The sequence below is a fragment of the Saitoella complicata genome (genome assembly GCF_001661265.1).
Source record: "Saitoella complicata NRRL Y-17804 unplaced genomic scaffold SAICOscaffold_13, whole genome shotgun sequence".
NCBI classification, from domain to species: Eukaryota; Fungi; Ascomycota; class Saitoellomycetes; order Saitoellales; family Saitoellaceae; genus Saitoella; species Saitoella complicata.
The window spans coordinates 47855-60964 of record NW_017567004.1 but is presented as its reverse complement, the minus strand read 5'-3'; the positions used below and the strand labels follow the sequence as shown (position 1 = coordinate 60964).

At 53.3% G+C, this 13110-nt stretch overlaps 7 protein-coding genes and 1 non-coding gene across 8 annotated transcripts; 4 read left to right on the top strand and 4 right to left on the bottom strand.

Moving 5' to 3' along the window:
• Positions 1–84: 84 nt before the first annotated feature.
• Positions 85–1237, bottom strand: SAICODRAFT_57433 (homoserine acetyltransferase family protein; the record flags this gene model as incomplete). Its single annotated transcript, XM_019169533.1, has 3 exons — positions 85–320; positions 381–909; positions 971–1237. The coding sequence occupies 3 exons, from the start codon at positions 1235–1237 to the stop codon at positions 85–87; spliced, it is 1032 nt and encodes a 343-aa protein (XP_019023767.1).
• Positions 1238–1579: 342 nt separating this feature from the next.
• SAICODRAFT_35345 (Zinc/iron permease) lies at positions 1580–2692 on the bottom strand (the record flags this gene model as incomplete). Its single annotated transcript, XM_019168417.1, has 1 exon — positions 1580–2692. The coding sequence occupies one exon, from the start codon at positions 2690–2692 to the stop codon at positions 1580–1582; it is 1113 nt and encodes a 370-aa protein (XP_019023766.1).
• A 740-nt stretch (positions 2693–3432) lies between these two features.
• On the bottom strand, positions 3433–4818 carry SAICODRAFT_30499 (PLC-like phosphodiesterase). The gene is made up of 4 exons (XM_019167692.1): positions 4567–4818; positions 4454–4505; positions 4096–4399; positions 3433–4040 (listed from the first exon to the last, which is right to left on the bottom strand). The coding sequence occupies exons 1-4, from the start codon at positions 4583–4585 to the stop codon at positions 3489–3491; spliced, it is 927 nt and encodes a 308-aa protein (XP_019023765.1). The 5' UTR covers positions 4586–4818; the 3' UTR covers positions 3433–3488.
• A 984-nt stretch (positions 4819–5802) lies between these two features.
• Positions 5803–7047, top strand: SAICODRAFT_30498 (uncharacterized protein). The gene is made up of 2 exons (XM_019167691.1): positions 5803–5955; positions 6006–7047. Exons 1-2 carry the CDS (start codon positions 5905–5907, stop codon positions 6945–6947), a joined length of 993 nt encoding a protein of 330 aa, XP_019023764.1. The 5' UTR covers positions 5803–5904; the 3' UTR covers positions 6948–7047.
• A 2260-nt stretch (positions 7048–9307) lies between these two features.
• Positions 9308–10947, top strand: SAICODRAFT_80686 (putative alcohol dehydrogenase). The gene is made up of 2 exons (XM_019171212.1): positions 9308–9615; positions 9704–10947. The coding sequence occupies exons 1-2, from the start codon at positions 9470–9472 to the stop codon at positions 10632–10634; spliced, it is 1077 nt and encodes a 358-aa protein (XP_019023763.1). The 5' UTR covers positions 9308–9469; the 3' UTR covers positions 10635–10947.
• SAICODRAFT_43443 (Thioesterase/thiol ester dehydrase-isomerase) lies at positions 10828–11218 on the bottom strand (the record flags this gene model as incomplete). Its single annotated transcript, XM_019168737.1, has 2 exons — positions 10828–11006; positions 11065–11218. Coding segments are annotated over 2 exons (333 nt in total), but the record flags the coding sequence as incomplete, so codon positions are not given.
• A 482-nt stretch (positions 11219–11700) lies between these two features.
• On the top strand, positions 11701–11791 carry SAICODRAFT_t82. Its single transcript has one exon. It is a non-coding gene; the product is annotated as a tRNA-Met (tRNA).
• Positions 11792–12398: 607 nt separating this feature from the next.
• SAICODRAFT_7691 (uncharacterized protein) lies at positions 12399–13105 on the top strand (the record flags this gene model as incomplete). The annotated part of the gene is made up of 3 exons (XM_019171043.1): positions 12399–12527; positions 12582–12692; positions 12764–13105. 3 exons carry the CDS (start codon positions 12399–12401, stop codon positions 13103–13105), a joined length of 582 nt encoding a protein of 193 aa, XP_019023761.1.
• Positions 13106–13110: the final 5 nt, after the last annotated feature.

Below are 13110 nucleotides of genomic sequence, written 5' to 3'. Positions count from 1 at the left end.
GGACTTATACAAGACACTCGAGCTCGTGAACGATCTCTGACATTGTGAATATGAATGCTTCGCCTACTTGCCTAAGATATTTCTTCACCCCTTTCCATTCAAGAACTTAGACAACCTCTCGTCCAACCAACGAACATCTTCCTTCGAATCACCAGGTCCACCCGCCCAATGTCCCCAGATCGAGGGGATCGATTCACAGATCCCATCGTTAAGGTGCTCAGCTTCGTACTGGCTGTCTTCGGGAGGGAAGTAAAGGTCGGTATGACCGGGAAGGACTAACGTCTTCGCTTTGATTGAGCGAAGAGCAGCCTCGAAGTCGCCTGTATACAAACATCATCAGCATTCCCACAATAGATTTGAGAGGCTCTGCATTTATATACCATTGAAGGGTTCACCAGCCGAGATATCTCCGTTCTTCCACGTCTCGAGCATACAGAGCAAGTTATTCGCATCCTTCGATAACGCCCATGCTTCCCAGAAACCCACCAGGAACTCCTCAAGCGTCTTGAACCCAAACTGTGTCTTCCAAATTTCCTCGCGGTACCAGGCCTGGCTAAAGCCCCACCCAGCGTAGACCCTCCCGAAAGCCTTGAGTCCGACCTCGGGCTTCTTATCGCCGTAGTTCCCACCCTTAAAGCCTTCGGTGTCAGCAGTCAAGGCTGCTTTGATACTCTCCAAGAAGACTTTGTTGTGGATCGCCGTCCTCGCCGATCCGCAGAATGGAACCAGATAGTCCATGAAATCAGGGTAGGAAACACCCCATTGATACGTCTGCCCAGCACCCATGGACCAGCCGACTACAGCATGGAGATGCTTGATCCCGAGCTTTTCGGTGACGAGGGTATACTGAGCACGCACATTATCCGCAACGGCGATATACGGGAAGTTTGGCCCATTCATCGGAGCAGCCTGTTCGCAAGTATGTCAGCATCAAGATCATATGCATCTGAAATCAACGGTGCTTACTCACCTGATTACTCGGACTCGAACTCTGCCCATTCCCAAACATCGCAACAATGATAACAAAGTACTTCTTCGGGCTCAACTCCATGTCCTCGCCAATCAACCACTCATTGTCAGCGATTGATCCGGAGTACCAGGTTGGGTACATGATTGCAGGAAGCGAGGGATCGCCAAAGGTCTTGTAGGCGACGAAGGCATTTGGGAGGGTCACGCCGCATTTGAGCTCGAAGTTTCCGAGTTCGTAGGTCTGGACGCCGTCGTTTACGTTTGGCATGATTGAAGGTCGTCAACGAGAGAGCTTGAAAGGGGCAGAGGTGTTGAAGACGAGTAGAGGGTTGGTTTGAAGCATGCCTGCCATCCTGCTCAGACGGTCCTGTGACCCCGTCGGGAAGGTCATATTGCGGGGAGGGCCGAGGGCTGCGTGTTCCCGAGATACGCGATTGAACCCTGCGCCACGTGCTCACAATGAGGTAGACGAGTATTCTGTATTCAAAATCATTTGCTTTGTGCTACAGCTATCGTACAAGTAATGTCTGTTCGAACACTCCTGCTATGCCGTGCACCGCGCTCCTCCGATCCACTTTCACACGATCGTGATTCCCAAGACCACACACGTCTAGTCACTAATAAAATACATGAACGCAATGCCAACAGACATCGCAACCATCTGCGACATCATCTTCCTAATCTCAAGGCCCTTGTTCGGTCCAACCTCCAACAACTCCGGCACAACACTCGTCGCAATATACAAGAATCCTCCCGCCGTGAACGGCAATACCAAATCACCCGCACGCAACGAAGTTCCCCACAACCCCTCCGACGCACCGAGAGCGGACTTGGAGGAAAACTGCTGAATAGCAATACCAGTAAGCGTACCCGCAAAGGCGCCACCGGCAGTGATGAACTGAGACATCATCGCTTGAGACTTCGTAAAACCACTCTGAATCAAAATCGCGAAATCACCAACCTCATGCGGGATCTCATGGAAGAAGACAGCAGCGGTAGTGGTAGCTCCAATCGTAGGAGAGATGTAAAACGAGGAAGCGAGCGCGAGACCATCGGTGAAGTTGTGAGCGGCGTCGGCGATGAGGTTAAGGTAAGCGGAGAATTTGATTTGCTGCTTTGGTTCTTCGACCTTGACCGCAGAGGTGGCGGGGGCTTTGACATCGACTTTCCTGTTGCGCAACTCGCGGGTGGTGGTAACATCAGAAGAGGTCGTAGAAGCCTCACTCTTCTCAACCGGTGCAGCGTGGTCGTGACCATGAGAGTGGCCATGACCCTCACCGCCGTTCATGATGCGCAAGGATTTATCAAGGATGATGAAGATAGCGAATCCGAAGAAGATCCAGACACCGAGGACCAAGTTCTTTTTGTCATCAACCATGACGAAACGGACAGCGGTCTCACTCGGCTCACCCATGAAGGTCTGAGGCAACAAGTGAAGGAAGACGTCTCCAAGAAGGCCACCAACAGCGAAAGCGACAAGAGTCGAAAGCGAGGCAGGGTCAATTCCCGCGGGGACCAACGCGAGAAGCAAGTTCGGCGGACCAGAGATGTAAGCAGTAGCGAGTAACGCATTAACCGCCGGGCTGGAAGGGAAGAGGTAAGCGAAGAGCGTCTTAATAAACCCACTCTCCGGCTTCTTCTCCGACATCTTCTTTGCATTGAGCTCCTGCACAATGGGACACTTCTGAATCGCAGCCTCGTACCCCTTCGGGCTGTTTGCCATCGCGGACGCGGCAGCCGGGTACCCATGCTCTCCGATCCACGGGCACTTCTCAGCCGCCTTGTAGAAGTTGGACCACGTCGCGCGCTCACCCGTGTTTTCCACGTTATCGAGGTAAGGACATCCAGTGAGTTCACCGCCGTGAGCGAGCTCATGTGCCTCGACCTCACCCTCGACACCAAGGATCTCAGCAACGTGATGACGTGCCTGCGGACTCGTCTTCAACCTTGGACACTTCTCCAACATACCCAAAAAGTGATCCTTAGGAATCTGGCTCTCATGCGTCAACTCACCCTTCTCAGCCGCATCCCTCAAGAACGGGCAATCCTTCGCAAGGGGACAATTCGAAGCCTTAGACCAGTCGACTTGCATGTCGGATGCGTGGGCGTCAGGGCCCTTCTTGACGACGGCCTCATAAAAGGGGCATTTTCCTTTGAGAGGGCATGGAGCGACGGGATCTTGGGCGGCGGGCTGGTTGTGGAGGAAAGGACATTTCGCGGTGGCGGATTTTGATCCGGGGTTGGAGGCGTATTCGGCGTAGGCGCAAACAGTGGTGATAAAAGCGAGGAGGAGGACAAGGCCCGTGAAGGCCTTTGAGAAGGTTCGCATCTTTGTAACGAACCTTGGTGGTTTGTGCGGGTTGAGTGTTGATCAGGCGCGGCGCGTCGTCGAGGATCAAGTCACGCGTCACTGTGCAGCTGTGCAGCTGTGCAGCTGTAGCCCGGCCATATGAAAGTTACAGGGAGGGGGTCAAGACGATTGTGCCCTTTCTTTATCTGGTGATAGGTTGGTGTACCCTTCACACCCCACGATCCCTGAACTGCCACAACCTATAATACCCGAAACCCCATGCAAAATACTCCCAGAACTTAACCTTCCCCCATGCCTTCCACTTCCACTCTTCCGGTCCCATCAACACCCCGTCACTCTCCTTTTCATCCTCTCCCTCAATTTGCTTGAACTGCGCAACGTCATCCGTAATGACACCATCGACCCCCAATTTACGTGCCCATCTCATCCACTTCTCATCATTCACCGTCCAAACACAAACGCTCTTCCCTGCGTCCTGCGCATCCCTCACGAACTTCTGGCCGGCAAGTCCGGAGAGTGCGGGAAGAAGGATGTTGTATGCGGATATTTGCGGATGGTGGAGGGGGAAATATTTGTTCGTGATGGAAAGTGTGAGGGAGATATTGGTGATGGGAAGTTCGGGTAAGTGTGTCGCGCAAGCAGGAAGGAATTTCGGGTGCCAGATGCCGAGGAGGATGCGGGAGGACCAATAGGTCATGGAGGGGTTGACGCTTTTCAGCGTATCGCCGATCTTTTCGATAACGGATTTGGGGTTGTCCATCTGTACAATGTTACATCAGCTTAGTTCGGAACAAATTAGGTTTAGAGCACTGCACCTTCGTATCGAGCAGCAACCACACATCTTCGTACTCCTTCTCCGACGTAACCATCTTCAACACATCCCTCAACGTCGGCATCCCCTCATGCGGCGCCTTCTTCGTCCTCAACCGCCTTAACTCCTCATCCGTTTTAGCCGCCACCAAACCCTCTCCATCAAAAACTCGGTCAACAGAGGGATCGTGGCAAATCACCACAGTCCCATCTTTGGAGAGGTGGATATCCGTCTCGATTGCGGAGGCGCCGGCGCGGATTGCTTCACGCATTGCGAGAAGGGTGTTTTCGGGGTAGAGGGCTTTGTAACTATGTCGGACCAGGTCAGAAGATTGATATGGATCCAGGCAGGTTCAGGCATACCCTCTATGACCAATATTCTGCGGTACCCCACTCCGAGCGAAGGAAAAGCGAGCTGTCACCCTCCGTCAGCCAACGCCCTTCAATCTGCATCACCACCTTCAAGCAGAACGTACCGGATGGTGCAGTCGACATATCTTCTCTATCGTCTCTTATACAGAGTCGTTGTCTACCAGGTACATTTCGCCAAGTCGGCGAGAAGAACCCCTCGGTCTGGTTACGCGGTTGTGCAGCACGGGTGCAGTGGATGCACAGTGATGCATGTCCCGGCAAATACGCGTCATGATGGAATGGGGAGGGTCGGCATAGGGTTTGAGTGAGTGAGTGGGTGCTTCTCCCCTATTCGACTTGGGCATTTGGCCGGCCGCGGTCCAGCAGCTGGGCGATAAGGCGGTAAGGGGAGGGTTCGAGGTTGAGTGGCGACGGGTGAACGTGGGAAAGTTCCCGCGCGAGATCGATGGTGCGTCCCCTGGTTTCGCACGACATCGGCGCTCTTTGGACCTCGAAGTAGCAGGAAGGCAGCTCAGCACTCCTAACCCTAACCACTTGCTCTTCTCGATCTTGCTTTTTGCCATTGCTTTACTCTCTCGCTCAACTCACTACAGCTTATTCGAGCTTTGCACAGCATACATCCCCTACATCCCCATAAATATCATCGACAATTCTTTTCGCATCCCTTCTTGCCATGCCGAACTTTACGTCTTCTAATCAAACTACGCGAACTTTTCAGACGCTTCCGACCGAGATTGTTGAGCATATATGCTCCTTCCTCGATCAAGCTGACCTACCCATCTTTGCGCTCCTCGACAAGCGATGCAACTCGCTCGTTCCTTACCATTTGTACACCAACCCTACCGTCTCCACAGAGGCTTCAGTTACTTTCTTCAAGCGATTGAATGCTAAGAATGCCGCCCACGTGAGGTCCTGGCCGGCTGCTGACGAAGAAGCGATGATGCACCTCACCGGCGATGAGTTCGAGCGTTCATGGAGCTTGATGCCTGAAAATATTGACTCTCTGAATCTCATGGGGTTGATTAGTACCAGAGTCGGTTGGCTTCAACGCAAGTACGCTACCGGTACAGGTCGTCTTTCCGTCTCCGTCCTCGTTCTTGGCTGCCAACAGTTTTGGGGGGAGAACGCACCCAACGCGATAAACACCGAGCAACGCTTTGTTTCAGGTTACCAAAAGCACCATATCAGCCCTATCCTTGCTTTCGTCCCCTTGTTTCGCAACCTCAATGTTCTCTGCCTCCACCGTGCTACACGCAGGATCGGTGGGGTGTCTGAAGCCGAGTGGGAGGCTATCCGTGACTCCTCCATCCAAGTATTGAGTATGGACTTTGTGTGGGCGACTGACCGAGAAATCGAGGCGTTCTACAAGGTCATGTATGCGAGCCCGATTCACTTAATTTGGGAGCTTTCCAAACTGGGGAAGTTTGATCTTGAGATGTTGCATGAGTTCTTCGACGAATGGGAGCAAGAGCAGACTCTTATCTGGCCTCTGTCTATGGAACAGGTATCAGTCACGCTGCCAGAAGTGATATTTCCGTTTAACCTTGGTTATGCCTATCCCTGGAGCTCGGCGTTACTGAAGCGTATTAGGTACGGTGGCACGCTCGTTATTGGTGAGAAGGAGAAGCATCTTGAACTCCTCCTAAGGTGCTTGGCTCCGTCACCGTCGACTGGGGATATGCTATCCTCGGAATTCGCCATTGTGCTTCCAATCTCGACCATGAATCTCGCTATACTTGCTGAAAATCGTCCGCAGTTTACTCGTTTGAGACTTACGAGTGTTCCCACTGCATCCGGAACCGAGAATGTTTCAGATTGGCACTTCCTGAAAGCCTACGAAATGTCAAACACTTCATGTGAGCTATCAATCGATACTGAAGGTGTCGGTCCTCGTTACCCTACTCGTTCGTCACTTCACCATCTCTTCTCCTTGAGGTCTCTCCGCATTCTCACACTCAATCTCGACACCGTGGATTGGCAGGACGGTACGCCAAAAGATAAACCCTGCGTCCCGTTATCCGCATCGTTTACGGCCAACGCGCTAGTTGAATTTCTCCAACCCCTACCAATAACCCATCTTCGTCTTCGGGGAGGAGCAGTATGCGCCACGTTCCTCACGGTCTACAAGCACCACGTACGATGTTCCTCTCTCATCAGCTGGGAATGGCGGAATATTCATTACTTCTCTGATGGTCACACATGGTGGTTCCCGAGTGCGCAAATGGATAAGGAGCTTGCCGATATGACTCAGGTTCTTAGGGCTGGTTATGGTATGAGGATGGATTGGTCGTCACAGGTGGTTGCTTATGGGAAGAAGAGTGGGCATGAGAAGTATGGGTTGGCTCCGGATTTTAGAGAGTGTATGACGGAGGCTGCGGAGAAGCATGCGAAGGTTCAGAAGGAGGAAAGGGAGAGGTTGGCTGAGGAGGAGGGGGCGCTGGTACTGGGGGTGGATATGGATACGGGAGCGGTTCAGGCGCAGTGAGATGAGCAGAACTCGGAGAACTGATGGCTTCATGACAAAAGGAAGTGATATTGATGAGGAGGTTTGTTTGGATGATACCTGGAATAGAGCCTTATCGGGCTATGCGCCCGAAGCCAAGAAGTCTGGATAGACGTTGCTAAAGATAATGCAGAATAAACATAAAGCCAAAAAAACCCAATCTGCTCCTTCATCAACCTTCAAAGTATGACCTGTCTCTTTCTTGCTCTTTTCTTCGTGTAGAGCACGCGCCGCCGTCCTCCGTTCAAGCTCCTCAATCCTCCTTTTGACAGTAGCCATCTCGCGGTTTTGCGCCTTTGTCACACGGTCGATATTGCGAGACCTTTTCTCAAGTACGTCGAGTTCATCATAAACAGTCCTCGAACTGATATCGCACTGTTTGTGGGTATCCGTCGTACCGGTGTACGTCCTCCCATCTTTCTTCTCACGCCGGCGCGTGCTGGATGCGAGCTCTTTCTCTTCTAGCAAGTGCCGATGAACCCGCTCCAACACACCAACAACCCCGACCATCACTGCCTCATTCTTCCTCCCCACTGTCTTCGCTTTCCGTGCACTTTCGAACACCTCCTCGACTTCAACCCCCATCTCCGTACCCATTAAGGCGAGGATCCCGCGGAGGGAGGTGAGGATGGTAGGGAGGTGGGGACCGGTACGTTCGGCTGGGTGTTTCCAATCCTCGACAACTTGACTCGACCACCTAACCATTGCCTCCTTCACCCCGTCCTCATCCGTATCTCCGAGCGCTAGCATGCCATCCACTTCGAGCTCGAACCCATCCGGCTCCCCACCCTCCACCCACTCCCCCTCCGCCCTCAACACAACAATATCCCCGGCTCCGAAGTGTGTCTGGAGTAGCGTTGCGGTCGATGTGCGGGAGGGTGGAAGCACGGTTGGTGCAAGATACCAGTTGTGCAGGAGTCGGGATGTGGTTGGGTCGTGGATGGACGTGATTGGATCCAGGAGTGGGGATAAGAGGTGTGATAGTGGTGCTGGTATTGGGTCGAATAACTCTGCTGCTATTCGTCTGGCCTATTCCCCTTCGCCACGTCAGCCAACGATGCTCGATTGGGAAGAAAAAGTGCCAGCAGAGACCTGAGGAAGGGGAGTGGCATACCGTACTCACAACCACCCAGACATCAACCCCCCCCTCCCCTCTCCTCGGTCCCATCCCCCCAAGTTCCACCTCATACTCCGGCGGACTCAACTCCCAGCTCAATAACCCCTCCACGGCACTCAGTCCGGCGTACGCAAAGATTGGCGTGAGAGTTATGAGGTGTTGACGGGGGTGTTCGGGGTCGAGGGTGAGGTAGATTGGGAGGGTGGTGGTTAGGAGGGGGATTAGAGCGTGTGGGGAGGGGGATGGAAGGAGGGTTAGGTGGAGGGGTCGTTCGGGATCGATGCCATCGTCAATTGATCTTGGAGCTCGGTCGCGGGGGTCAGATGTCCGTGACCGCAGCCGTGAGTGCGAGTGTGGATAGCTCGAGGGAGGTAGAGTGCTTCGAGACATGGAGAGGAATAAATGTCCAGGTGTTAGCTGAGTGTGGGGGAGCAATGAGGGGGGCACGTGGGAGAATGTGTTCACATGTGCTTGGGAAGTTCACCAGGACCTTGTAGGTGACTTTCACAAGAAGGAGGTGGACCTTGGTAGCTAGTATCAAGAGGACAAAAGGACCGCCGGACGCAACACTTGACAGTCTACTTTCCAATTGATCAATGCCATGACCCGCTGACGACACGGCCGTCTCCTCCGCACGGCCCGGACACGGCGCCGACGCGTACGTTTCATCTTATCTAATCGATTGACTTCGAGATCTGCAACTCCTTCCGTCCGAGATTGCCAACTGATCTCCTCCTCTCGTCCTCCATCCCATTTAAAGAGTTCTGGTCGACCAGCTGACCTTGGCTGTGTTTTGGACTTGTATGAGCGTTTGCGCCTACTGTACGCAGGTTGGGGGTCTAGAAGCTACCTGGTGCTTCGGATCAGGCAACCGAGATACTCCCCGCTTGATGCCTGGAAAGTGAGTCGGTTTTATACGTCATATGCTCAACGCGTACGATCTGTTGGGACCCTATAGGCTTTGCTTGCTGCATCGGGACCGTGTTTTTCCGCCGCAGGGTTCAAACACTCAAAAGCGCCTCCGATCCAGAACCGGCGCATGACCGTGATCAACACTCCTACGACCCGCTCATGTTACACCGCAGCGTTGTTGCCAAGTCACGACACTCAATAAGGTGTGCAGGCAATTGTCATCTCCGATCACCCATTGTGGGAGACCCTTGTTATCACGTTCGTGTGGGGTGAGGTATAATGGCCCTGCACGCTACAGTTCAGATGACTTGTCGCCTTGTCCGGACCCCACCTCTCTCTCACTCGCTCACCCCCGCTTTTGTGAGATCGAGTCGTTGGGATCTTTTGGGTATAAGTACCACCCCGTCCTACTCCTCCAAACTCGTCCTCAACCAAACAACTCCTCACACGACAAAGCAATACCAAACAAAACAAGATGTCCTCCCAAAAGATCCCTTCCAAGCACACCGCCGCTGTGGTCAAGAACCCCGGTGAGAACTGCAAGATGGTCATCGAGGAGATCGATACCCCCAAGCCTGGGCCTGGACAGGTGTTGGTCAAGGTTACGCACTCGGGTGTTTGGTATGTCGTCCCTCCTCCGGATCCGTGTACAATCGCTTCCCGCAGACCCTCGCTTCGCTCCGACACTCGCTTACGCTCGTGATGATAGCCACACCGACGCCCACTTGATGCGCGGAGACTGGTCCGCCGCCGGCGCCGACATGCTCTGCCAAGTCGGCGGCCACGAAGGCGTGGGCTCCATCGTCTCCCTCGGCCCCGACGTCCAAAACTGCGCAGTCGGCGACAAAGTCGGCATGGCCTGGATCCGCCAAACCTGTGCCGTCTGTACTATGTGCATGGGTAACGGTACCGAAACCCGTTGTCCCAACCAGTCCAACCACGGCCGTGATGCGGACGGGAGTTTCCAGCAATACGCCATTGTTCCGACGAATTATTTGATTAAGGTCCCTGAGGGGATCGATGATGTTGATGTTGGGCCTGTGCTTTGTGGTGGTGTTACGGTTTATAAGGCGTTGAAGGTTAGTGAGGCGAAGCCGGGTCAGACTGTTGCTATCATTGGTGCTGGTGGTGGGTTGGGACATTTGGGTGTGCAGTATGCTCGTGCGATGGGGCTTCGCGTTATTGGTATCGACGGAGGCGAGGATAAGGAGAAGCTTGCGAAGAAGTTGGGTGCGGAGGCTTTCGTTGATTTTACCAAGACCAAGGATGTGGTGGGTGCTGTCAAGGAGATCACGGGTGGGAAGATGTGTCATGCCGTTGTTGTCGTCGCTGCGTCCGCTTCGGGGTACGCCACTGCTCCCCTCCTCTGCGGCAAGAATGGAACCATGGTCGCTGTCGGTCTTCCTGGAGGCCACGTCGAGATCAAGATCACACCCATGACGCTCTTCGCCAACGGTACTCGCATCGTTGGATCCAATGTCGGTACCCGTGGTGACATGGAGGAGGCTTTGGACTTTGCGGCTAGGGGTTTGGTTAAGCCTACTGTTGCTGTTCACAAGTTGTCGGAGCTCGAGGAGACGCTTGATGATTTGATCAAGGGTAAGATCTCTGGTCGTGCTGTTATTGACCTTTGGGCTTAAGCTGGCCATGGGATCTTCTTGAGGATTGAAGAGAGCTGCGGGCGGCTTCTTGTAAGATGAGATAAGATTGTCGTGTATGAGTATGTGCTATCTGTTTCTTTTGGATTTTTGATACCCCGTGTTACCAATACCATGCATTTCTTATTCATCTTGTCATTCTATTCCTCTGCTACAACTTATGTGAACCACCAAGAATTGCTTTGTCATGCTCCCCAATCGCAATGATCTTCTTCGTCTCTGCATCCCTGATTGTACATCGATACAGCGTCATCCGTTTACTGATACTCACCACCTCCGTCTCAATTTGAATCTTACACCCACTCGGTGCTGGTCGGAGGTAGCTCACGGACAAATTCCTCGATACCGCTATACCTATCACTATTATCAGCACACCCAGATCGGCACTTAGAGGGGCAGTCCTCGTGCTTACCGATTCCCCTCCCCATCCCACTAAAACTCGTACAAACATCAACAATCAGCGCCATCGCCCCACCATGCAAATTCCCCATCGGGTTACACAGTTCGTCATCTACCTCCATCTCCAAGACGATATTCCAGTCGTCGTCAACTGACACCGCCTTGAGGGTTCGGAGGAGGTGTTTTTGGTGACCGGAGGACATGAGGGGGGAGGTGAGGATAGAGGTGAGGTAAGCGATTTTGTCGGCATCGCTTGACTTTGGAGAAGAGTCTGACATGGCTGCTGCTGCTATGGTGGGGAGTGTTGGATAGAATACGGGTGGGAGAAGGTGGTGGTGGGGAGCGTGGGAGTTGTGGGAGTTGTAGGCGAGGACCGCGGGGGGGGGGAGCGTCGTATATACCACGGCCGAAGTGCGGGGGTCGCGATCGGGGACGCCGACGCGAGAAGGAACAGACGAGGCGTGGAGCTTTGGTACGCCGCCAAGGGGCTCCAAGAGCTCGTTGATACGCCGCAGAACACCCAGGCGAGGGATTGAACGAGGATAGCCTAGGGACTCTCATCTCAGGGCAGCCTGGTTGCCGTGATCGATAGATGTTCTCTTAGTTGGTTGTATCCGTTTGACAACAAGGTTTGCAAGACATCGCCTTCGCCTTCGTGGCTCAGCTGGTTAGAGCGCCCTGCTCATATCTGCTACCAAGCGGGTACGGGGAGATCGCGAGTTCGATCCTCGCCGAGGGCATACACGTTTTTGTCTTTTTGGGGGCCTTATTCAGGGCAATTGTCCCTGTCTTGATTGATTTCCGCAATCTGCTCTTCATGCACTTGTTGTTACTTGCTCTCTGGAGTCAGTGAGAGGGTGTGCATTGTCTGTGTTTGATTTGCTGGTGTGCACTTCGTTCTCTTCTGCACACCCGAGCACAGGTTTCTTTTGAGCTTTAACATGGAGGATGGTGCACTGAGCCAGCAAGTCTCACGTTCTTGAGCCTCTGGCAGCGCATAAACAACTTCAGCAAGCAACGATACCGCAACGGCGGTAAGCACTTTCATTTCGATCATGATATCATTCGAGTTCCCACGCTCGGCCAGGCTCGGCCGTAAGCATCTTCCTCACCAAGAGGCAAGACGCTACAAAACCTGTACTCGAACACAGCTCCACCCAGGTTTCAATTTGTCTTCATCCCCCTTCTCGGGGCCAACTCGATTTGCCGAATATGGCTAGGTATATCTTCGTTACACCTGCAGGTGCCAAAGCTTGCAATTGAGCGCAACTTCGGTTCCTCGGCCGCGGTGTGTACAAACCCCGAAACAAGACCTCCTCCTTGATCCTCACACTCACATTCGCTGTGATGACGTTGGCGAACACGAGCAGCTCGACCCCGTTGGTCGTCATCGAAGACAAACAATACGAACGCTACGACCGCCCATACTCAAAAGATCTAACGTTGTGCATCATTCACGATCGAGAGAACCGAAAGGTCCGCCCTCATATCCCCGCGCCTAAGGACAGGACAGGATTGACACTGGTATAGATGCTGTTGGGAATGAAACAGCGCGGCCTTGGCCAAGGAAAATGGAACGGTTTCGGCGGGAAACTCGAGCCTGGGGAAACTGTTTTGCAAGCTGCTGTTCGGGAAGTACAGGTCCGTTATCTACCTACTCTCCCCAAACTCCCTCCCTCTCTCCTCGAACAATATACTAAGAGCATGAACAGGAGGAATGCGGCTTGACAGTAAGAGAAGAAGAACTAGTCAAAGTAGCGCATCTAACCTTCGCCTTCACCTCCTCCCCCACACTCCTCCACACCCACGTCCTCCTCCTGCCAACCTACTCCCCCACCCTTCACGGCCTCCCCAAACCCTCCCCTGAGATGGTACCAAAATGGTTCAGGGAAGATGAGATACCGTATGGGGAGATGTGGACGGGTGATAGATATTGGTGGCCGAGGGTGTTGGGAGGTGAAAAGCTGAGGGGGAGATTTTTGTTTGAGGATGATCAGGTTGGGATTAGGGAGTCTGAGATACGGGTGGTGACGGAGGAGGAGGAGTTGTATTGAGCGGG